This window comes from Sturnus vulgaris, chromosome 8 (assembly GCF_052056855.1).
Source record: "Sturnus vulgaris isolate bStuVul1 chromosome 8, bStuVul1.hap1, whole genome shotgun sequence".
Taxonomy (NCBI): Eukaryota; Metazoa; Chordata; class Aves; order Passeriformes; family Sturnidae; genus Sturnus; species Sturnus vulgaris.
Window position 1 is genome coordinate 12,001,887 of NC_142250.1, and position 25,973 is coordinate 12,027,859.

Below are 25,973 nucleotides of genomic sequence, written 5' to 3' on the forward strand. Positions count from 1 at the left end.
TTTCTGTATTATTTTCTTGCAAGTAAGCATGGCATTTCCATCAAACTGTAGGCCTAAAGCACAGCTTCCTCCTCCTCCTCACTTGTATCATCCACTCTCCCAAAAGAAAGAGTCTCTAGTAGCTGTGACAGAGACAGACACATGTTTAATTTTCTTCTCTACACAATCATCTTGAATGGAAGGGAAAACATTGCATTCTGTGCCTTAGAAGAAAAGCAACCCACTCCCCCCTAGAGTGATGCCTTACACTGTTGTAGGAAGCTTCTTGAGAAATCTATACAGTGTATTTATCAGTGTTTTCTGCTTATTTTATAGCCTAACTTGCAGCCTGAATATTTTGTCAGCCTAGATATATATTTTGTCTCTAAAGAGAAGAGATGGGTTTTGTTTCTCCCCTTCTGCAGCACCATCCCCTGTGACAACAGCAGGATAGACGTAGCAGTGCTTTGAAAGCAGTCATTTATCTGCTCGCCGCAGAGCAGCAGGAGGGAGGGGGAAGAAGCCAGTGGGTTTGATAAAGTACAATACCATCAAACCAGCACAATGCTGAGCACAGTTACAGAAGAGAGCTCTTTCCAATAGCAATACAATTCTCAGATGCATTAAGCTTTTTTCTTGTCACTACGTAACCTGAGGCTAACTCAGACGGATGTCATTCATACAGTATTTAGCTTAGAGGTCCCTATAGCAACGATTGCCATAGTACCTACAGGCATCACAGGTCACATAGACAGCAGCCTGAGATGGATGGAGTGTTCTTTCCTTTTCCTTTGTCTGGTAAGAGTTAGTTTGGCTTGGGCATAATTTTTAAGACTACTTAGAAATATCACTCCAGTGGGAATGACCTATCAAAACATGCAATGCAGACCCTGACTGTAAGAAGATGCAGACAGTAATTTGCACCTGAAGTTACTAAAGGGCTTGGAACCTCCAGGAAAATCTTCAAAGGGAGTATGTTCTCAGACAATACACTGGCAACAATTAAACACAACCAGCAATTTGGGAAGTTCATAAGGATTATTCAACTTCAGTTGCCACAAGATCTGGGCTGTAGGTTTAAGACCACCCTTCCCATTGGCAGTATATAACGGTATATGACAGACAATCTGAAGTCCTGGGTCCAGGCTCTCTGTGGTACTGGACCCTACAACTACTTTGTCTGTCCTAGGCTCTTAGGGAATGCAGGTGAAACAGTTGATTTTCTAAAATGACATTTGCCCGTCTGACAGCTCCTTCTAGTCTTTGGGAAAATAGGACAGGAAAACTGAAAGTCCTTATAGTTTCCATTTACCTGATCTGAATCGTTGACAGTAATCTTCAATCCCCTTAAGATCTCACCCTCTGGGGGATGCTCGTACATGGTCAGTTCAAACCTGTTCTGGGGACCATTTTCTCCATAGAACGTTGGTGGATGGTTGTTGAGGTCGACCACCCGTATGGTCACCATGGCAAACGTGTGCTCAGAGATGTCACCTTCCTGACTGACTTCTGATGCCTGCAGCAGGCAAGAGGAAGAAAAGAATGATGAAACTGTTTTCTCCTTCTTCAGATTCATGTTCAGGTATTATTCCACTTGTACAAAGCACTCTAACTTGTAGGAAGATTCACAGACCTATACTTCACTAAAACCTCAGTCCATTTCACACTGAAGTTTATGATGATTAGAAGATTATGGTAATAAACCAGTCCCAGCAGAGTCACAGTTGATTCTCTCTCTAATTCTGTGATCTTAGTAACTCAGTCTAGGTGAAAACTAGTTCTCTAAACTAGAACTAGTGAACTTTAGTTCTCCAGAAACAATCTAATAGAGAAAAGGTAATTGCTTGCCTAAAGTGTTGATAGAATAGAAAAGGAAGACAATGTTTAAATTTGATGTGGTACCACAGGCAGTTCATTGTCTCATTGCTGCAAAGACTGAAGCCTGTAATACTGTGAGAAAAATTGCATTTGTGGCATTTAGGTAAATATTTGAAAAAGTGTTGTTTGGTTTTTTTTTTGTGATTTAGTCTTTGATTCAAAAGTCTGCTGTGATGTTTAGATGAGCTTAATTTAAAGTAGATATAGTTTAGACAGACAGGCAAACCTAGCTGGTATTTTTCTGAGCCACAAGATCAAATCTGTCTGGGTTTCAACAACTGCAACATGCAGTCTGATTCACTGGATTGAACCTGAGACATTTCTTCTGCCAGGACAGAAACTGGCTGGTATTTTTTGTCACAACAGCTATATCTTACCTGCCTTTTTGCTCAAAAGGGCTCAAACCCAAAGGCACTTTCTCTGAACGCACTAGTCTGGTACCTGAGGTGCCTGTCACCATGTACACTGGGTAATATAACACCTTTTTGGTTCCTCTAGCAGCTTTTGCATCCTGCATGAGCTCTGGGTCACGACATACATAATTAGGAGATCAGAAAAGCTTGCAAGGCTTTAACCCATTCTGTACCTGGGGAGTGGTAGCAGACTGCAGTGAAGCAGAGCTGATAGAGGAAGAAATGGTGCCTGAGTTAAACTCAGCCCATGAGGACTCCATGTTCTCCCAGGTACAGCTCACTGCTTGAACCCAGGAGCAAGCAAGTGCCCTTGGGGATGCTACACACTGGTTCTGGCAGTGTGCAATTCCTCAAAGCTGCCTTTTTAAGCTGGTATTGTCCTTATCACAACAATAATATGCAGTTCCAACATGCTGAAGAAAACTGATACAGTCTTCGCAATTCTACATTTTTAAACACTTCTTCCTTAGAAACTGCTTAAAATAAAACAGCCTGTCACATGAGTACTGGCTGATCGAGGTGTTAGCTCATCAAGGTGTGAGCATGTATTTGTAGGTGGCTGATGAGTGCCTCAGGAGTGGATGCTGACATGACTGCATGATCTGTCCCAGTCCTATTACTAATCATAGATTTGACTGTTACCTGGTTTCAAGACATTAATTCCCAGTTTAGCAGTAAAATCTGCAAACACGGAGAACAGGTATCTATGGACTGTAAAGGACATTGATTCTCTAGCCTCAGAGATGAAATTAGAACAAGATTATTTCATTTGAAAGAAATAGTTTGAGATACTAAATAACTCAACAATAATATCCCAATATCCCAACAAAAGCAGTTAGTGCTGCTTTATATTATCTGGCACTCTGCTGAAATATAGGAGGAAGTTTATGAAACAGGTAAAGTCAGCTATAAATTGAACTACTTTAGACCAATCTTCCCTACTCATGGCATTTTAGACCAACAGTCTTAAAGTGGCCACAGTACCTACCTTAACTTTTAGTTCATACACTTCTTTCTTGAGCTGATTTGGGCTTTTTATTACAGAAATGGCTCCAGTTGTGTTGCTGATTTCAAATGAACCTTCACTTCCTGCAATGAAACCAAGATGCTCTGGTTATATGCCACACTTTGTTTTTTGAGCAAGCATGGGTAAATCAACTATACACTTCATGAAGCACATCTTTATCCATATGTGTATCCATATCTATCAATAAGTCTGAAGCCACTCTTCAAAAATGAAGCATTTCTATGACCAGTCACAGTGAGATAAAAACACAGATGAGGGCCAGAAAGGGTTTCCTCCCCTAGGAATGGCTCAGTGGAGTTCTTCCCTTAGGGGCAACTGTCAGCATTTTCCTCTTCCCATCCTGCTTGGGCTCCCCTCAAGCCTCAGCATCCAGGCATGCAAATTTGGTATTAGTTTTTATTATGCTGTCTTCTTTATATGCTGGTTTAGACAAAAATAGACATTTGTCATTGTAATTAGCAAATGCTTAATTAAATCTCTGAGAAACAAGAACATTTCTCTCACTAATATGAGCTAAGGTGAGAAGTCTGACAATCTGACTCAAAGAAACACAGTCACTTCCGTCAGACAGCATCTCTGGAGAAGCATTTTCTGGTCTTAAATATTGAGTAGTCAGAAAAAAGCTTTCAGCCTGTTGCAAGGCTGTCCTGAACAAAAAGGTTTTTTTTGGAGTATCTGGGGTAAACCCCAAGGTTTCTGAACTCATGCAGAGTCTGACAGAAGCAGGACAGGGCTGAAGGCTGACTTTGCTACTGCTACCCAACTTCCATTGATCTGGAGAGAACACCAGATCCAGGCAGCAGTTTATTGAGATTGGTAAATTCGTGCTGAAGCAAATGCCAGCTTGCAGAGAGGCAGCAGTGTCTCACCAGGGTGTCAGGAGCCATCTCACATCACAGCCAAGGGCAGGCTGGTGCCCAGGAAGGGCAGCCCTGATGCTACCTCATGTACAGTACCAGACACATCCTGTGCTTTGTGGCAGTCTACCATTGAAAGGAAAAGAGAGGTAATCCCTTTAAATGTAGGAGATCAAACCTTCAGAAATAAAGGATGATGACCTGAATGCTCAGTCATTTTTCTTTTTCTCAAACTCATTTCCAACGTTGATTTTTAAACCATCTGATAGTATCCTCTTTTGCTAATACCTACAATAACTGCAACTTCATTAAAGCACTCTAGACACAACACTGAACAGATATTGACTCACAATACCAAATTATTAAGATACATTGGCCTGCAAAATATATTCTGACTGAGAAGAAGCTTAAGTCAATAGTGGTTTCAAACCACCATACTTCATTTTATTATCTAGTTATCCCAGGGAAATTAGTAACCTGGAGTATGTGTAGCAGTATGTGTGTTCCTCCATAAAGCATGTTCAGAAGATTGGAGCATTTCCTATCATTATCCCACACTCCAGGGATAAGAAATGCTTATTAAGAACAATTTCTATTTGCTGTTAGTGTTTTCTTATCCTTTGACGTCCCAGCCTGCAGTTATTGGAATAATGGCTTGTCAAAAATAATGCCAGTGTCTGAGGTGCAGGGACAGAAACTTGTTGCAATCTTTTGTTCTCTGTTTTTCAACTTTCTATGTACTAAAAGCATATTCCCTTCCTCTCTTTCCCATTTCACACAAACAAAAACCTTTGTTAATGGGCATGAGAAAAGCCTACTCCCCATTAAGTCATATTTTGTTCTACTTATCTGTCATCCCCTTCCATCTCCCTTTCCTACTCTTTCCTAAACACTTATCTGTTTTTTACCCCGGAGAACCCTTTTAGTCCTTCTCTATTTTCTTTGGAAATCCAGTGTCTTTCCTCATTAATCTTATTTCCCTTTGACATTTTCCCTGGTTCTCCTGCCTTCACTTGTTCTCCTTACTTAACTTCTCCCTTGTTTAGCATATTTTCATCCCACTTACTTGTTCTTGCTCCTCTTTTTACACCTTTCTTTTTACCTTTTCTAGTTTTCTGTCTATTGTTTTCTGCGACCCTTTTTTCCTCAATGTTTCTACCTTTTCTTTTACTATTTATTCCCTCATATTAAGAAGGAACCTCAGCATGGGTCTCATCCCACACCAACACAAAAACGCATATGTGAGTATCTCTCTGTTCTGGTTGTTTAGATCACTTAACACAATGAAGCACTTACTCCATAGCTCTTCAACTACACTTCAGATTTCTCTTAGGAAGTTTTGGGATCTTTCACACCTGAGAGCTGGAGTGCCCAGTTGCTACGGAAGCCTTGTTTTAGAAGGGAGAGAGTATAAAACCCAAAACCCCCAAAGCTGTAGCCTAGCGTTTAGTTGCTCTAAGCTGTTGTCCTCAGCACCTAATGAATCATCAATTCAGCTAAGTTTCACATTCATGCTATTAAAAGATGTGTGACAGACACTCTCAGAATAGCTGATGGAAAGCATTAATCTTCTGATAACATCTGTTACCTTCCACTTCAGTGTACCGCCAGTGTCTCTTCACTGGTAAATATAATTTCTTGCAAGAAATCAGAGGTTTGACTGTTTAGCCACTTTCATCACTGTATTAATAAAAATATCCCTTCAAATGCCATGTCTGGGTCTCCCAATGAATTATCTCACCTCCCAGATTAAGTGATAGAGATGCTCAGAAGAGTGAATGCATCTCCCTTTACACTTTCTGAAATGACAAGCGAGCTACTGATGCCTAACAAATCAGTAACATTAACAGCTCCAAGCACAGTTCTGTGAAGAAGATACTAAAACTCACTGAATTGAATCTTGGCTATTCTCTGCTAGACAGGGCCCTGAAGTTGTTTGAGGTACCTGATATTATTTCCTGAGATTTTGTCTCAGGTTTATTAAACTCTAGCATATTATGTTCTAATTTAATGCCAGATGTAGTTTTGTCTTTTTCCTATAAGCCAAGCCTACTCACCATTCACGATGCAGTAATGAATACTGTTAGGCTTCCCTCTGTCTCCATCAAGAGCAACAACAGTAAGGACCTCAGAGCCCTGGGGAGAAATGGGAAATCGCAGTCTGTGTGCTGAGATCAGAGCAGTGGAATTGCAAGTGCACATTAATAAACTGAGCTCCTGAAAGTCTTTCTGCAGTGAAGTGCTGGGGCAGAGTTGGCACCTGTGCTTGTGCCACATGGGGAACACAAAAAGGGCCAGTGCCCACTGCTCTGGGTGTGAAATGGCTGCAGACCCTGCGTGGCCATGGGTGCCTCAGCCCTGGGGGCTGGCTGGTCACAGCCGTGGTTGGAAGTTGTGGCCAAGGGCACCTGCCTGGAGCCACAGATGTGGACAGAGGATTTGGAGCAGCCAATCTGAAACCCAAAGTTTAGTTTGGGGCTCTACCAAATTCCCTCTGGCTGCTTCTGTATAGGCTCCTGTGCCCCATGGCCACACAGTGTGCTGAGACACAGGCAGCTGCCAAGAAGTCATTGGGTCACTTTGGTCCTTCCTAATTAAGTTCAGACAGGCAGTAGAAGCAAACGGAGATCACAGAAAAACTTGGCTCACAGAACATCTAGGGCATAAAATTGTGATGAAAATGATGGTGATTTAACTGCCCTTAAACCTTCACTGTCTGTCTTTCTGCACAAGTAAAGTGGCCGTGGACCATATGTACAGAATTTGTGTACTGGGGACCATTTCCTCACGTGACTGCTCCTATCAGCTCAGAGGGATGATGAGTGTCACATTAAAATGCTCACCCAAGTGGCAATGAGCTGTGCAATTCAGGCCTCTAAACTGAACTGTTTCTGTTTGAGGCTGCAGAGCTGGGGAACATTGAACTGACTGTCAGTGAATCACAAATGGCAACAAAGAACATTTTCATGACAGCCCTTGAATGAATTTTCCAAACAAGGGCAAGGTTCTGTTAGAGCAACTGGAAATACAGAACTGTATTTATTATCATTTATGCTGGAAGCAGCAATAAAATCTGCCTACTGGGCAAAATACGGAGCAGCCCCTGTGAGGGTGACAGAGTTCTTGTAAATTCTGACGACTCCACCAAGGGGAAAAGAAGCAAGTTCACAAAATTAACACCAAATGCACAAACACCACTAAAATCAGCTATTGACTCTTTCTCTGTGGAGTTCATTCTAATTGCAAACCCCACACTGGGAAGGACTGATTCGTGCTTCCATCATTATATCATAATGGTGTAAGTTATGAGCTCAAGCTGGATGTAATTAACATTTATTGATTCTCATTTCCATAGTAAACACTAACTCCTGTGTGCACCTGATAGTTATTTCAAGATCTATATGTAACTATGCAGAATAAATCAATATACATAATATCATTCATTCTAAGCACCTGCAAAGTACATGAGCATTACTTCTCTGCCCTGCTGAAATGTAACAGCCTCTGCAGTGAACTGCAGTATATAGTCATGCATGGGCTGCAGTGTACATTTATGGACAGAAAGGTAAGACAATCTTTCCTGAAACTCAAGGGAAGGTCAGATGAACAGCATGCAATCACATTGCTAAACTAATCAATAGCCTAATGTTGGGTAATTTCATGGGTAGATACCATTTTTTGCCCTATATATGAAGAAAATTTTAATCAAATCTTATGTATCAGGGTGAAAGCTGACCCATACACAATCATGTCACTGCTTCGATATAGAGAAAACTCATTAGTTTGCAGCTTCAAGAATATGTGGCTGAAAATGGTTCTCCTAATTATGCCCCTGCTTGACTGATAATCTGGTTAAGTTTATACCTAGGAGGCCTTCCTGGCCCATCCTGCCTAACCAGCCATCACTGAGCAGAAAGCATTTTGGGGATGTCAGGGTTGCTTCTCCCTAGGTAATGTCCGAGAGAATCCCAGAGTATTTGGGTGTAAATTCTGTCTGCACCTTGTACCACCAACTGTTGGTAGCAGACTGATCTGAGCTAGAAAATAAAAAGTCTGTGAGACCACAGAGCAAACAGACACACAAAGGCTTTTAAGCATGATACGTTCAGGTGAGGTGACTGGCAGCCTGCTTAAGCTTTTAGCCAAGTGCCTCTGGAGGTCTGAGCTACAGAAGAGCTCTTACTGTCTGGGCTTAGAGCAATGTAAATGGGCAGAATCCTTTTTGACTGTAATGAAAACAATAGGAAGCCTTGCATGGCAGATTTGCAGTAGACATAAGTAAGAATAAGTCTGAGATTTGGTCAGCTCATTTCACCTAGGGATCAAATCAAAGTTTAGGTCCTATTTCCAGTAAAGCCTATGCTAGAAACCTTAGAGCCGTCTTGACTGAGAGGGGAAAGGCTGCACTTGTTCTCCTATAGATGAAAACCAGAACTTACTGCGAGCGTGTCCTCGTAGACATATCCATAGTAGGGAGTCCCAATGAACATAGGAGGAGTGTCCTGAACATCCTCCACATTGATGGTGACTGTTGTTGTGGCTGAAAACACTTTGTTGTCTCCCCTGAGCTTCCCACCACCATCCTAGAAAAGAAGTTGTTGTCAGATACCTCTGCTGAAGCATGCCTGCAAATCAGCTGAGGCAGTGCATGGGCCTCATGAGCCTTCAGAAGCACAGTTCCAAGAATCCTTTCTCTCTCTGAACATATCCATTTAATCTGTGCTGCCCAATTCCCTTCTCTTTTCCATTTGTCCTGCTCTCTCTCTGATTAGCAAGACAGCTTGCAGTGCCTCATAAGTAATTTCCTATATTAAAAGCGATTGAGCCAATATATATACAGTCATAAATGATCTTTAGAGAGGGGACAAGGAATTCAAGGTTTTTTCAGGAAAAAAGAACGCTAGAAACTGATGCAAAAAGTTAGCGACCAAGGTCTACAACTTTTCATCCCACATATAGTCTTGTCATGAGCACAAGACAGTGTGCAGTAGCAAGGCAGTGCATCTCTAGAGGGAAATAAACAGTGTACATGCTCAAAGTCTCCTAGGAACTCCTATGTGATAAAGTGCAAGCACAGAAGGAGCTGTGCTGCCAAAACCTGTGAGACAGCCACACTGTGTAAACAGTCTCTGGGGACTTGGCTGCAACCAGCTCTGCACAACTGATACAGCAGAGCCAATTAGGAAGACAGCTCGCTATTTCAGAAGCTTTTAACACCCTCAGTCTCTGAGCAGCAGTTATAGGTCACTAGTCATCATGCTGGTGTGTAAGAGTGGGAATTGTTCAACAGGTCTGCAGTACCAATTCTAAAAATTCCAATTTTTTTGAAAAGATACACTGATTTTTTTCTTCCTTACTGCCCCAGAGGCAGAATTTAAGCGAAATTTTGTTACTTCTCTTCGAATGAACCCTGGCTAAAAATACATGAAAAGGTCCATGTGTTTTTCAAAACATATGAGCAAATCGAAGTCCCCCTAAGTTACAGCAAAATTGCCCTCTTTCCACCCATGTGAGTGTCTGTGTGACAAGTCCCCACAAGATTGTGAGAGACTTCAGAATCTATAAACTTTTAGTGCCTGTTAGCATATGCAGTCACAGGCCCAGTTCTGCTGGGAAAGACAGTGGCAAGAAGAGATGTGCAGCAATATTTGCAGGATTTAAATAAGCTCCTGCCATGAGGCAGCAGAGAAGTGAAAAAAAGAAAGATTCACAGATATTTCCAGAAAAGAAATCCAGCTGTGCTGTGCCTAGCTGTGCCCTGTGTCTGGGTAGTGACTGTGGTGTCTGCCTGCCAGGGCTTTGTCCTTGTGGTGGTAGGGCTGTGCCCTGGGCAGCATGAGGAGCCCTGAGCTTGAGGCCAGGGCTGGATACACCAACCCTTCACTTCTAGGTAAGTCTCATGACTCAGGTGACATGAACCTGTGACATGAAATGTGGGAAACTCCCTCCCAAATCCTCCAGATGTTGTTCAGCAGCAGACACATGCTACCTTTCCTCCCTCACCTTTCACCCACGCCTCCAGATGTTACAGCAGGAGCAACACTGCTGCCTTCTTGTTTCAGCAGCACTTGTATTCAAACTAACTGGTCCCACTCAAACACAACACCCCACCTTCTCTAGTCTCACATAAAAGTCTTTTACCTTGGCTACAACAACAACAAAATGTGTTCTTGATTTCTCATAGTCCAGGGTGACCCCTGGCTTGATGCGCAGGACACCACTGTGGCGGTCTATTGTAAACTTATTAGCATGGATGTTCTAGAAGAAAAGAAAAGAAGAAACAGCCAGAGATTACACATATGGAGATAGGATTGCCATAGGGATTCATCTTTTATTTCATCTGCTAAGGGAGAAGACTAGAATAATGATACAGTTTGGGTGAATAATGTATTTGATGAATTTCACCTCTGTGTGTTTATGAAGAATTCATGAACCAACCACAAGTCTTTCATTATTCAGAATTAATCAGTTACTTGTAATGTAGATATTTTTAATCTTTTAGTATTTCATTGTGAAAATTTAAACTTTGGTTAACTCAGTTAATTGCATGGAAAGAGGTAGGGAGACTTAACAGAAAAAAGATGAAGGGAAAAGGGAGAAAAAAGGAAAAGATGTTACCCCTTAGTGTTTCAAACTTCTAATGGTTCTAAAAAAAAGCAGGAAGGTTGCATGTATACATTATTGTCGAACACAGTGGTGGTCTGGTGATTTTTGTGATGTACAAAATCTAAAGGACATCTGCTTTTAACAGCGGCCTAAAAAATACCTCCCTTCATTCTTCTGAACTGAAGATACCTGCACAAACACCTATGTTCCTGTATCCAGACACAATGGCCACTCTGAGATAATTTTGGCATTTCAGCAGACATCACCACCTGCCTATATCATACTTGTGGAGAGGCTTTTTCTGTGCAACTTGAGAATTCTCAGGGACTGTGCCTAAAGACATGGCAAGATTTTTTTCAACAAATACACATATTTATTATCCCTTTTGCCACACAAATATATTATAAACTAGACATAGAATTTTGAAATTGATGTCCCTTGGTTCACAGACTATCAGCTCTCTGGAAAAAGCCCTGTGCAAAATTGAATCCTGCACATGGATCATAATTTGTGAAATCAAAGCTAATTTCAGCAAGGCACTCAAGGTGTTCTTTCATGGTATGCCCAAGCTCTTAACAGGATTATCTTTAGTGCTATGTAAATATCTTCTAATTTGTCTCCATATTTGTATCCAAAATTAAATATTGCAACAAATTTGCTTTGTTTTTGTTTGCTTTTTTTTCATGTTTCCTCTTGAATAAGGGGAACTTCAGATAACCTGGATGAAACTGCCTGTAGGAAGAAGGAATTTGAAGGACATAATGCAAAAAATTGCCCTTGTGGCATACAGAAGATCTGTAATACAGAAGTTCAGCTTTAAATCTGTAGTCCTTTCAGTTCACCAGTGGGCAGCAACTGAAAGGGTGGTTTCAGGCAGTCACTGCTTTGGCAGGGAGAAGATTTAGTACCTCTCATTTCACACTGTGATCCAGGTATCAATTATGCACCAGGCCTGCTACACTAAAGGGCACATTTATGTTTCCAGTGTGTTTTGCTCCCTAAAGAAAGCTATTTCATGCTTTAGAAATCCCATAAGCATACAAGATTACCAGCTAATCTTGTTCTCCCTGTCAGTCCAAAGGAAGGGCCAGTAAGAGCCCTGCCATGAGGGGTCCTGCTGGCAAGCACAGGAGTGTCAGTGGCAACTCCAGCTCCCCTTACTGCCTGCTGGACCACCCTTGGCTGCTTGCAATCAGACAACATCCCTTTTGCCAATGCTTATTTTCTTGTGCATGGTACAAAATTGGTCCTATAGGCACTAGCAGTTCACTCAACTCCCAAAATCTTTTTAAAATCAGCTTTCTGAAATCTCAGTGAATGAGAGTTGATTTGTGAAGGTACAGACAATATTTTACCTGCAAGAAGTAGGTGATACTTCCTCCAGAACCGGTGTCTTTGTCTATTGCCTCAATCTTAAAGATACTGCTGCTGGAGGGAGTGTTCTGTGACCAGAAAGAGTTAGCAGAGTCACACAAAAACAGAACACCAGGTGAATTAAAAGAAATGAAAAATGAGCATGCAAGGAGGCAGAAAAAGAGAGTGATGGTAGAAAGAGTGTAAAAGCACTCAGAGAACCAAAGAGCAGAAAGGAAAGAGGGAATAGGTTAAAACTGGAAAACAAGAAGAAACACTGTGAAATAAAAATAGCAGAACATTTTAGCTGAGACTAGATGCATCCTATACCCACTGTAGTAAATTCTAAAAACTCACATTGACTCACATCTTGGAACTTACCTCAAAAATAGCACACCCTAAGTACCTACAGACTTATTCCCCAAGCTTGCAGTAAATATTAAATATCTACTCAAACCCTAAACCAAAGAATACAAGTCTGTCCTGCACAACTTGCTATTCTATTGAAATCATATTAGCCCCTGTTTATATGCTATAAAAGTATATTTCCAGTATGCAAAGGAACTTCACCAACCTCTGGGACTTCGACTATGTAAGGTGTATTGATGAACTCTGGGCTCTCATCATTGGCATCCATTACAAGGATCCTGACTTTTTCAGAAACCTGGAGTAGAATATGAAGAGCATATTATGACTCCCATTATTTATGAATCCCATTATTTCCTGTTTATCCAGGGCAGTTGTGCCTGTAGGATGCTGGAACATCCCAAAAATTTCTTGTAATAATCTCAATTAATTTCTTTGAGATGATGAAGAGTTGTAGATTTATCCAGACTTGTGGATAAGAAGAGGGTCCCACTTTTGTGGTACCTTTAGTGATGAAGCCCACATCCTCCGACTGGCAGACTGCTATCCTGGCTGTGACACCATCAGTCCATAAATTGAAAATGACAAGAAAATCTGGAAGTAGGACTGTATGCTCAGTGCCTCAGATAAGTCTTTAATGATTAGACATGAACAGAACTTTATCTAGCTGCAGACAAGAAAGCCCCCACCACCTTAGCCTAAGCAAATCTTCTTAACATCATGCTAGAGAAACACTGTGGGGGTGGGGACAGGCAGCTCTTGGGTGCCCAACACTAGTTCCTATAATGTCACACATTTCTCCAAAAAGCCTCCAGATCTTAGGCACGAATCCTACTGTGCTGGCAGTGAAACTTCATGGGAAGCTGCTGCAATTCTGCAGGCTGCTAAGTCAGTATTTCAGCTCACACTACATTGTAATTATCCTCAAATAGCTGAGCAAGGAGATGAAGTGAGACTTGAGTGAGTTCAGTGGCTCTTGCTACAGGAGGTAAGACCCTAATGAGATTATGATTTCTGATCAAATGAGATGGTCCCTTTAATGTAATTTAATAGGAATAGGTATGTAAGGGCAGACAGTTTGACAAGCGACACCATAATTAAATACTTACTGTACTCAGGCCATCTGAAATACTGACAATAACTTCAATCTCATCTTCCTTCTGCAAACGAAGAAAATTCTTTTGTTAGAGACATGGTGTTTGTCCTGATTGGAAAAGAGACTGCAGATTTAAACCTGTCTAGGCAGGCAGATGAAAGTAACAATTAATAGCACAAAGCAATCCTAGCAGGGGCCAGGAAAACCCCTCAGAAGCTCCAGGTCCTTGAACCTTCTGTGGTTACTGTCAGGAGATGGTTGCCCTGGTAATCCCTGTTGCTTCCTCAAGTGCTCATAAAAATTAGTCACCTTTTTCAATAAATGTTCCCTAAAATGGAACTTCAGTTCAAAATTCTTCTTAGTGTACAGATTTTTTAAAGGGTTTGCCAAATATTGTCTAAGCTTCTCAGTGAGGAGATATGAAGGGTTCAATGCCTTTAGGCATCTTTAACCAGCATAGTTACACTGGCTAAAGGGCTATGACGTACGAGAGGAGTGTCCTGAAACACTGCTTACACAAATCTCTACTTTTTCCTAATGACAGGAGAGTCCCCTGTCTGAGGATTTGATGCCCCTAAGCTCTTAATGGGGTGTGGGTGGGGGAAGATAGAAATAAAGAAGAAACTTCTGTTTCAAAAAAAGCTGAACAGACAGCATCTGAAAAAGTTGATAGCAGTGTTAGTGGCACGAGTCAACTGGAATCCAACATGATGGGGGAAGTCTTAGAATAATAAAGAATAAAGAATAATGTCTTAGAATTGCAAAGTGTATTACATGCTTCAGGGGCTAATAAACTGGCCTTGTCCCCCAAAGCCTCAGATCAAATTAAACTGAAAGAAATTCCACAAACACCTGGAGTGGTGCCATTTGATTGTACCTCTCTGTCAAGCTCCTCGATCAAAGTAACATTTCCAAGATTCCTGTCAACAGAAAAGTAGCGTCTTGATCCAGCTTCGTAGGTCAGGTCATATGTCACAGAATCTCCTTCTGGATCAGTTCCATTCAGAGTGTACACATGGGTGCCTGAAAAATTGATATTCAACAGCATTTCCCTGTGGTTATTTCAATCAGTGAGTGTTTCACTGGTCTGCTCCTTAGAAACTTGGCTACCCTGCAGCAGGAAAAGGTTTTGTCAATCAAACCCACTTAACTGGGAAATATGGATAAGCAGAAAGTCCAATAGTCCAGTTCAACAGCCACCTGGTTGAATTGAGCTCATCAGTGCTGGTTTCTGTCACTTTCCTGTGGAGCTGTACCCAGGTCAATACTGTTCATACCTAAGGGTTTACATAAGTGACAAGCTCTTCACCAGCTCTCAGCCCAGGTGAGCCAGAAGTGATGCTGTTGTACAGCTGGGTGACAATGTCAGCAGCACCAAAAGGCCCTCACAGACCTCTTCTTTGTAGTACCAACAGAACTGCAAACTAGCATGCAGAGAATCTGGAAATCTCCCTCCAGGGAGAGCTCCTGCAGGGCTGGATCTGAGCTCTGGAACTTGGCAGGTGCAAGGACATTTTCGTATTTTCCACTTTCAGAATTAATCGATGTAAAAGGCTTCTTTCTTACTTCACTCCCACTCATTAGCTCCCTCTAATTAAGTTAACTGACACGCCCACTCATGCTCATATCAATGAATACATTTTTCAAACTCATCTATGTATTTCCTTCATAAGCTGGAGAAAGATTGTTATTTCTATTTTCAAAAATTGAGAAGTTGGTGCCAGTTTTTCCATTCAACTTTGTGTACTATAAATGATAATTCCTGAGGGAGTTATAATACCCATATTTTCAAAGCATGGTGAGAGTGTTTATTAGTATTATTTTTTAAACTTACATGTCTGCCATTCTACTGTGCTGTAACACTTTCATCCATATAACTTCAAGCAGTTTACAAACATCTGAGCCTGAAATTATGTTTCCTTCCAATCTGCTGTACCTTGGGTAAATTACCTGAGATACTCAGGTTGTAGAGGTGAAGCACAGAAACTGTGCTCTACATCTAACAAAGCCCTCTGCACTGGGAATACTGTAGCCAAGTGACTCACTGCTTACTAGTGAGTTTTGCTCGTGCAAACAACCCAAATATGGATGGAAGGATCCCTGCTAAGAAAGTTAGCATAAAGTTAAAGAAGAACACTAAGACTTTCAGTTTTTAACTGCTCTGGCCCTGAGTTTGAGAGATGTTTAATTCAGTACTCAAAAGTGATAATTTTTTTTCATCTCCTCTCTTCAGTAGCATAGACCACTGACCAGATGTTTAAGCTTGTGTTTAATTCTAGAACTTTGCCCAGACCAGTGACAGGTCAGCTTCTCGAAGGTTTCCTCAGTTTTGCAAGGCAACCTTTTGGACCTCATTTGCTTCCTCCTTGGCATGCAAACTGTGAAGCTGCTCAGAGGCCTTAATGGACACGGGCCATCCAGCCATCAGTGGTGATGTTTGGAAAGCATGGCTGTCTTCTTGTCTTGAAAGAGATTATACCAAACCATGTGGAATCTGTGCTCACTTATGAGTAAACTCACTTATGATAATTATCAGGGCAATATTTGGGCAGAAAAATGTTACATTGCAAAAACCCATGCACCCACAAGAGCAGTGACAGAGACCTGTTACAAGCTGGTTCAACCAGCCAACAAATAATAAAGACTTGCAAAACACTTCACAAAACTACCAAACATTTTTCCACATTTTTCTTGTACTTTTCCCACAAAACTGAATGGAAAATAACAACACATCTGTAACTGTGATCCCTGAAAATTATTAGGGAAAGACAATGAGTGGTATGATGAGACCCTTCTGACTGTAACAACTCTCTAAACACAAGGAAATGAAAGGAGAGGAATTAACTGGGACTGATATAAAATAGTATCCTGAAAGGATGCTTGCTTCCTCATACAGCTCTCTATATAAGAGACAGAAATTTGAAAACTGTGGAGGGATCTGCAGCACCAGCACTCATTTATTCTTGTTTTTCAAAAGCTTTGCCTTAATATCACAGCTGGGTCCAGTTGGAGATTTAAGGCGTCGATTTTCATAATCTCACTGATATCCTTATAAATATAGTGCTTTTCTGCAGCCTTATTTTGGTCATTAGTTTTCTCTACTTCTCTGTTATTTTCTGCACTTATTACTACCTTTTCTGTCCCTTGCACTTGACACAATGCTGGCTGTCCTGCCTGTTTCTAGCTTGTGTGGATGTCTGCAGCAGCTGCTGAGCATTCTCTCTGTGCCCTGGAGAAACAGGATGGACACCACATCTGGGCTCTCTTGGACCTGGGAGCAACCACCAGGCACAAGGTCTCTGCTGTGGCTGCCCTGAAATACCAATACCAGCAGCACACAAATGCAAACCCCTCCTCAGGGGTTTGGAGAACAAACTGAAAGGGCTGGAGAACAAGACTGAAAATTTATGTGAACGCAGTTGAATCTGGGCTTGTTCTTTAAATCCCACAGTTTCCTTTCCTACATTTCTTAGAATTTTCTTATAAGGAAAACAGGAACTTTTTTGCTGCTAAATGTGAGAAGAAACATTGATATTGGTACAGACTGAGGTTACTGAGCTTTCTGAGCAAGTAATGACAGACTTAATTGATTTTTACACTGGACTGTTTGCTTTTTAGCTAAAGCTGATACTTCATTTTTCATAATACAAAATACTCTCATGACTTTTAAATTAGATTGTGGATCAAAATTTATTTTCTAACTCATTATAATTCTTATTTTTTTTCCAAATTGTAATTTCACTGCGCAGTACTCTCCATATCATTAACACCCCCAGCAACACTTCTCAGCACAGTGTTAATGCCAATTAAAAATCTGTTCTCAGTGTGCTGTCTCTACTTGCTGAAAAGGAAATAAATGAAAAAGACAGCTAAAATCTTACCAGAGGATACCAAGTAAACAGCCTCTCCCTGTCATAAAAATGTAGGAATAGAAGAGTCTTTACTTGAGGATATGGCAAATGCCCCAGTTAGAAGAGCTGGATACTCTGAGTATCCAGGGGATTGTGTAGTGAGCTGGGACAGGGGAGTCCTGGGGAGCTACTTGTTCCTTCCTGCTGTGGCTTCCTCCCAGGAGCCACGCCAGGCTCTTTCACTCTGTTTTCCCATTCCATCTTAAAAGTAATTTGCTCTCTGTTCTGCCACTAAATGGCTGTCTCATGATGCCATTGCTCCATTTTACTTCATTTTTGACTCAAATTTTATCACAGTCTCTGCTGGGCTCTGGGGCTAGTTTGCTTTCTCACTGAAGACAAGCTCTCCCTCTCTGCTGTGCAGCACTCAGCAGTCAGATCCCTTCCCTGTCAGTTAAACAAGCCAAGCACATTTTGGATTCCTGCTCAGACCTGCCCTTGTCCTTTGCCACCGCTGCTGACATCTGTTAACAAGGTGCTGAGAGGGACTGCATGGCCATGCTCCCAGGACAAGACACCTCTGTTCCTAATGTCACAGCAAACACCAGCTTGCCCGGGGTCACATGCCTGCTGTCCACCTGTCTCAGCAAGGGCCCATTTCCCCAGCAGAAAAGGAGATGGACAGCTAACACAAAGCTACAGACAGCTGTTGTCACACCAAACTCACCCCGAGCACAGCGGGTGCTCAGGCTCCTGGAGGTCACGGGCACACACCATGACTACCCCAAAGCCACCTCCTTTTCCATTCACTGCCTGCTGCAGCTCCTTCTGGACCATGCCCGGGGGACTCCTGCTTCCTCCCTGCACCATGGTGCCCCAGCCAGCTGGCAGAGCAGACACATGGCAGCAGCAGCAGCCCAAAAGCCACGGCTGCTCCAGCAGCAGCAGCAGAAACACACCCTGCAGCTGCCAGTGGTGTCCTGGAGAAACGGGAGATGGCAACAAGTGCTCAGCATGGGGCCTGGACTATCACCCCAAGGACAGCAGCAATATGTCCCTGTGGCACCCACAGCAACCAACTCCAAGGAGAAGCCATCTGAGTGCAATTTTCTGATGTGTCTGCAGTTTCTGTTACCAGAATCAGAACAAAATTGAAGGCTGTAACATCTGTGAGTCCTCAGAGCATCTCTGTGCAGTGCTCGGCTTTGGAGGGGACATTGCCCTGTGCATTTCTGGCACTGCTGCAGGGGTGCAGAAGGCAGGCTGTGCTTAACATTTCTGTTCTGGTAGCTCCCAGCTTTCCTAGAGGTGGACCAGGGTGGCAGAAACAAGGAAGGAATTGTAAGTACCACAGAGGACAAAAGGCTCTCCACAGTCAGCTGTGAATGATGGGAAGACAGGAGACCTGGAGCATGTAGGAACAGGGCAAGTTTGCAGGATGGAGGGATCTGAAGGGACCAGTCAGCCAGGGGTGAGTAGCTGGCAGCTGTAGCTTTGATCAAAGATCTGCCACTGCAAATTGGCTTTTAATGGAAGGAGTGCCTTCTTGAGGGCAAAAAGAGAAAGGGAAATGCAAGAAGATCGTGCAGAGATCTACGGAGCACTGATGATATTTGGGCTTTGAGAGAGTAATGAACTTAGGCCTTCTGAGCATGCTTCAATCCCCTGCTCTGCAGCTGTTCCCAGCCCCACTCTGTCCCCACTATGAGGCTTACAGGGATTATGAGGTAAGATGAAACAAACAACCTGAAATAGCATCCACTCCTGCCTTAAGACCTTGATTAGGAGCACACGCACAGTTTGTATGTACACATGCAAAGAGCTAATTACCCACCTGCCCTGCCAAACCACAAACACTAACTGCTACTTCAGTTTATAACTTCTCCCATCTTCTTAAATCTGGCACTGAAATGGGCTTCTGTTCTGGCCTGTCTTACCCTGAGGGGTCTCATGCCCTGCAGCAATAAATAGGATCTGGCAATCTGCAGGCACTTTCAAACATTCATGCAGAAATAGTCCTTGCTGGTTTTATGATAACTTGGTACACAAGTTAGAACAATCTGTAAATAAGCAAAATTGGACAAGGGAAAAGAAGGTCAAGTTAAGGATGATATAAGAATGGCAATGAATTTGATGTGTTCACACAGCTGCAGAACTGCAATTTCTACAGCCACAGAGAGAATCCATCGTGTCCTTTTAGTGTTTCTAAAAGTTGCATGTCCCTTGCCTACAGGTGTCTGGGAATATAACTAACACATGGTACTTTGCCAACCACTTGCAATCTCAGCAGGGCCAAAGACTGTAAAATTTCTGGAGGTTTATTAAAGCTGTTCTCCATGGCATTGCACAGATCAGACAACAGCTGCTGCCAAGAAAAGCATCCTGCCCGTGACTCCAAACTTTATGTAAGGGCAGGGAAGATCTAAGAGCAACCTCTCATTTTTGCAGCACATAAACCTGAGTGAAGCCATCCAGAATCAAACATATGGAAGTTTTAGTTCCCCTGTTTTGTCACTGACCATCCTGCTCAACCTGAGAGATGACTGCAGGAGTGTGGATGCTTGGGACTGCACATGGACATGGGAGACCAGATTCCTTCTCCTGCTTCTGGAGGAGATCAGAGCAAGTGATGAAGAACAAGTGTCCTCTGCAGTGCCACAGAAAAGGGCCAGCCTTGTAGCCATTTAGCACTGAGCTCTGGCACAAAGGTCTGGCTGTGGTCTGAGGTGAGCTCTGGTCCTCTTGCCCTGTACAAAGCTGAAAGCACACGCAGCACTGTAGCACTGAAGTGCCAGTGCTGTTTGTGCCCTTCTCTGTGACTGTCCCTGCCAAAGCCCCCCCGAGCAGTGGCTACACTGACATGGGCAGCAGCAGTTTGCATGAAGCAAATCCCAATGTTCCAATGGAAATTCTGAAAGTGCTTTCAGAAGAGAGGACCTTGCAGTACTTAAAGCTGTTTGTCAAGGTATTCTGGGAATTAGCCCAAAGAAGCACTGGAAGCTGTGTGACAAAGCAACCATGTTTGGTCTTCTCAAAAGTAAGGTCTTATCTCTCTTTCTCCAGGGTTTCTACAGGTCTTTTTGAGCTTTCAGAGAGAAACTGCTTCTCTCTTGTCTTTTAAAGCACGTTTATGCATCAAATTAGAAACACAAGCCAGCCAATTTAAACACATGTAAGCACATCCTGGATGAAGCTAGTAGGCAGGAGGCATAGAAACTCTCAGAGCAGCCTGAGCTTTATCACTGCTGCAAGCAAAGCACAAACTCTCCAGAGACCTCTATGTCCCTCGTCTGGTTGCTAATGTTACAAAAGCACATACAGAAGCCCATCACATATATCTCATTATTCTTACTCAGGCTAATTAGGAGAGTACTAACACAGGCTCTGATCCCTCACACTGCTGTCTTGCTGTTGAGGCACACTGTCCCTTTTTTGGCTGCCAGTGCACCAGATCAGATGCAGTGGAAATCCCTGCTGTACTTCTCTGCTGCAGGGAGTGCTGTCATTTGAGAGACCATGTGGTGCTGCAGCCATGATAGGAGGGACATTTCTGCCCATGTTGTGGCTCTGTGCCATCTTTAGCTCCTCCTGCCCACTGGAGGCTCCCAGTGGTGGCAGGAGAGGCTGGTGAATGTCTGCAGGCTGGCTCCACACCAGGAGTGGGAGCTGGATGGCAAGTGAGTTGTACTGCCTGCAGTTTCAGTGGTGGAGTTGGCAAGCACCACCCCAAACAAACTGAGCTGGGGTCCTATTTTGTGGCTGTCTGGCATTACAAGCCTTATCTACACTTGGACAAGTGATTCCACTGGCTAATCCAACTCCAGCAATCAGCAGAACCGTAGGGATTGCCAAGGCTGAACTAAGCGTGGTTTCCATGAGAATCCAGGCAGAAGTACAGCAAAAATTGCAGCTCCTTGGTCTTCCTCTGGCTTTTGCAAGTACATTACTACATTACTGTTGGCCTTCAAGGCCTGAGGTTTCCACTTAAGCTTGACAAAGCTTATAGAAAATTCCTGCTGCATCATTGTCAAAATGTGTCACTTCTACACTATGTGCTGCATTCCCCCCACCTCTTCTCAAGCTGAGCAGGTAAAGGAGAATTTGCTGCTTCCAAACAGCGTGGGTCTGGGATGACATTAACACCACGGGGTCAGAAATGGAGACTTTAAGCAAACCCAGGCAGTGCAGAGAGTGACCTTGGTGTGGTTTAAGAAGGCGTGGGTGGCAATGTCAGGCTTTCAGAGCAGGCTGTGCCCTCTGATCCCTCCCTCATCCCGGCCTTCCCCAGCTGCCCAAGCCCTGGCAGGGGGTGTTTGGGGGCACCCCCTGTGCAGCCATAGCTCTCCTCCCTGCATGAGGCACAAATAAAGGGGTGCTTCAACACCCTCTTTGCATTAACTAAATAATTTTCTGATTTAGCCTGTGAAAGCTACGGACGAACAGAAGAAAATCCCAAATAAAACCTCAGTGCAAAGTTTGAAGTAAAGGTGATGTTCATCACTTAATATATTTTTTATGTAATTGTTTAGGTGTTAGGAGATTATTTTTCCCCCAAAGAAAATATTCATTATAAATCACCTTTTATTCTTATTTAACTTTTATTATTCCAACTACAGTTAAAAGAACCTTAAATAGACCTGCATCAGAGTGCTGAAATCTGAAAATTGTATGAAATTTTGAATTTTCAATAAAACAAAACTAAAAATAAAACTTCTAAAAAACATCAGTTATTTAGACAAAGAAATTTGCACTGGAAGTGGAAAAATTTTCTACCATTTGTACATAAACATTAAAAATGGGTTTAGAAAAAATCATGCCCCTTACTTTTCAATGTACAGCTTGCTTTTATCAAGGCTGATAAAATTACTAGAAACTAGGCTTTTTTCTCACAAGCATTCACAGAACTGTAAGAAGCTTCTTACCACGAATTTATTTCTGACCTGAAAGGTCTGGGCTCTGAAGCTGTGAATAGATTGGTGGACCAAAAAAGAGGGAGCTGGAATTCATGTTTTAAATTGCAGCTACAAGTCAAACATGTCATTTTAAATTGAAGCCAATTAAAAGCTTGAGTGAAAAACATGTAAGATCACAGTATATAACAACAACCTACAAGAAAATATATATGTTAATCATAAGAGCAAACAACTCCAGTTTCACAGTTTAAGCATGCAAATTTTAATACTGACCAACAGGCGTGTCTTCTGAAAGGCTGAGAAGTGCCATGTTCCCATTTGTGCTTCTGGCTCCATTATCAAAGAAATAGGGGGCATAATTTGCATGAACTGCAATTAAAACAAAACAGAAGCCAAACAAAAGCGTTTTGTAGGTGACAGTCATTTGGCTGGCTCAGTTACCTGACTCTCAGTAAACAGGAGCTGTTTTGGGAATACTGGGAGGGCATAACACACCCAGTTGCTGCAATGGACTTTCAGAACTGTATCTGTATGGATGTTTTTAATAAAATTACATCTACATGCCACCGTGCCATTATTTACACAGCAGGAAATAGAGAGAGGATATAAAAATCCTCCAAATCGACAGAAACAAAACAAATAGCAGTCTCCCTAAAAAAATCTCAACCAGTTCCAGACAGTTTCAATGAAAAATTAACTTTTTCAGCTTGCAATGATGGAACACCTCTCCTCTACTCTACACATACAAGCTTGAAACTTTCCCAGTGCCTTGGTACCTTATTCAGTATTCTTACCCAGTGTTCTAAGCACATCCTGCCTTAAAATTATGCCTACTATGAGCAATTAGCTATAATTAAATACTTACTTGCTGCCAGACAACAGCAAAGTTAAAAAAAAAACAAAACAAAAAACAACAAATTAGTTGTCATTCTACTGAGAGATTCAAAATAGCCCATTTGAAACAAAACTGCAAGTATATAAACACAGAGGGTAACATTTGCACAAGGACCAGTTGCCGAGGAAAATATTTCAGAACAACATTAGCACATCAGTAAGGATAACTACGGGATTTAAGGTTATGCTTGTATTCGTCTATATTTTTACTTAACAAAGTGATTTTGGTACTCACCCAGGCAAACATGCACCAAACTGAGAAATAAGGAGGGGGTGAAATGCCTTACATGCTTCATCCCACTGCAGAAAGAGCCAACTTCTGTGTTGTAAGGGCTTGGTTTTTGCTGGTTTTATTTATTTTATTTTTAATCTCTCTGAAATGTCCAGGAAAGCGCCCTTCAGACTGATGTAGCAGAGAAATGTGGAAGAGGCAGCAACAGATGCTAAGATGTTAAGCGGATGACACGTCTTAATTTCTGAGGAATTTAAAGAAGCTCCTTCCTACCACCTAATTAGACCAATTACTTTGCAGGGAGCTGTGGGGCTGTCTCTGAGACAAGATTTGGAGGAATCAGTGTAACTCTCGTGTTTTACTGTAGATACTGTATTTGTGCTGTCCAAACACACAAGTCAGGGAGAATGTAAAGTATAAATTTGTTTTCTTTAATTTAAATTTAATTTAATTTAATTTAATTTAATTTAATTCTCTAAGCCAGTTCTCTGTTTTTAAGAGCTAAAACAAGGGTTTTTTTAAATTTTAGCTCTGGTAATATTGAGAAACTACAAAAGAGGAAAATCTAATATTCGCAAAAACAATAGAAATTACTGTTACGATTTTAAAGAAAACATAATAGCAAAAAATTACACAACTTTGCATATTAAAAGTGCAGAAATCAAAATGTTCTTTTAATGAGTTGGCCTGATCATTTAATTCTTAAACGGCACGAATTGCTGAAAGCATCTTTTATTTTCAACCTACTAAATAATGTGTTTAACCATCAATGCATCACAAAAGTTTACAGAGTGGCTTTTTTAATTGCTTGTTTTGACGGATAGAAGGTGTTTGCATTAACTAAAAATATATATGTATTCCAATATACAATATGGTTAAAAATCAGCTACACTGGGGATGTTCACAGATAAATCTGCTTGAAAGGAGCTCCATCAGTGGCAGTAGGTGACTCAATGAGCCTCGTGGTCCCTCGCAGCTCAGACCATTCTGTGACTGGGATTCTGCAGCACCTGGCTGCCAAGCACTGAGATGTTTACATTGGAGCTGAGCTGTTTAAACCTGACCTGCAGCAAAGCACTTGACCTTTAAGGATGTGTTAATGGAGTTTTCTGGGTTATTTAATTAACAGCCAGAGTGAAAGAAAGGTCTAAGAAATTAATCAGTCGCAGAGTCCCCATCACATGCTGCCTGGCAGTGACCCTGGCTGGGTGGCTGCAGTGGCACAGTGAGGTGGGCACATGCAGTGGAAACACTGAAAGCAGGTGCAGAGCCAGGAAGCAGCTTCACACAGTGGGAGCCTTTGCCTCCCTCAGTTATCTACATGTTTAACCACTGTTTGCTAAAGTTTCAGAAGGGAGCAAATTCTTGTTCCCTAGACATAACCCCACAGACAGAGTCTCCCCTCCTAGCCCTGGACTGCAGGGTACAGAGATGAAGATGGACAGTGCTCTAGGGAGAACTTTCATCACACATGGGACAGGCTGGGCAGCTCCTATGTATTTTTCCTAGAGAAGGAGCTGGCAGTTAGATCCTGCCACACATTTATAGTGTTCTTTACCCTGACCTTTGCAGGGGGAGCAAATGCTGGAGGGGCCCGTGGGAGAGGTCTTTGCTGCAGACACAGTGCTGTGCTGCTCCCGTGCTGTGGACAGGGCTTGTGGGCTCCTGCAGATCCCCTGGGATCTACAGTGCTGCTGGCAGGACACCTCTACCTGCAGACCTAATCAACTGTAAGGCTCCCAGAAGGAGAAAAGCAAAACTCTTGGGCCAATATTAATAAAACTCATCACCCGTAACGGAATTTGCCAGAGAATGGTACAGAGAGCAAAAGACTAAAGGAGGCTGCAAATGGACCAGACAAATTAATGAAGACTGAGTTCATTGGTGACTAACAAATGTGATGACACAGATGCAAACCCTGGTTCAGTACAGTACTACATTATCACCTGCCAGAAGCTCAGAAGTTAAACCAGGGGAAGGCTCTTTGACATCTTGATCTATTTTTGACTATCTCCTATGGGATCAGACCTTTGTTCTGACTCTGTATGATTATATTTGTAGAGCACTATTTACAAAAGCTCCAAGTTGAACCAATCTGTGACTGCAGCAGTGACTTGTAAAGCTCAAGGAAACCTGCAGGAGGCAACTATGAAAAACAAATGTATTTTTAGTGCATTGAAATTCATGATATGGAGATCCAAATCTGAAAACTGTGTGGGAGCAGATACACATATAGAAGATGGATATAAATTTAGTCCCTGTTGCAGATTTAATCATCCCACCTCTGTCAAAAATAGTACTAAACCACTGATAAAATCACAGAAATAGACCTGCGTGGTACCCAAAAGGAAATATAAATAGCACCTAAATGTCTTCTCATCTGCCTCCTCAACACAGAACTAACAACACACGATTTTTTCCTGCAGAGTATTTTCCTAGAACAAGTGATGGAGAGCTCTTGTCAAAGTTAATAGCTATCTGTTCCCCTGGTTGCATCCCCTGGGGATC

General features: G+C 42.2%; 1 protein-coding gene across 1 annotated transcript in view; it reads right to left on the minus strand.

Moving 5' to 3' along the window:
* CDHR1 (cadherin related family member 1) overlaps positions 1–23,720 on the minus strand; it is a 45,175-nt gene extending 21,455 nt beyond the window's left edge. Inside the window, exons 1-11 of the mRNA XM_014878019.2 lie at positions 23,469–23,720; positions 22,613–22,708; positions 14,453–14,598; positions 13,589–13,639; positions 12,688–12,777; positions 12,116–12,202; positions 10,296–10,412; positions 8,594–8,737; positions 6,212–6,290; positions 3,259–3,359; positions 1,292–1,495 (exon numbers count right to left, since the gene is read on the minus strand). Coding sequence (XP_014733505.2) covers positions 1,292–1,495; positions 3,259–3,359; positions 6,212–6,290; positions 8,594–8,737; positions 10,296–10,412; positions 12,116–12,202; positions 12,688–12,777; positions 13,589–13,639; positions 14,453–14,598; positions 22,613–22,708; positions 23,469–23,529 — 1,176 coding nt within the window. The 5' untranslated portion in view covers positions 23,530–23,720. The remainder of the gene's footprint in view (positions 1–1,291; positions 1,496–3,258; positions 3,360–6,211; positions 6,291–8,593; positions 8,738–10,295; positions 10,413–12,115; positions 12,203–12,687; positions 12,778–13,588; positions 13,640–14,452; positions 14,599–22,612; positions 22,709–23,468) is intronic.
* Between the last annotated feature and the right edge of the window lie 2,253 nt (positions 23,721–25,973).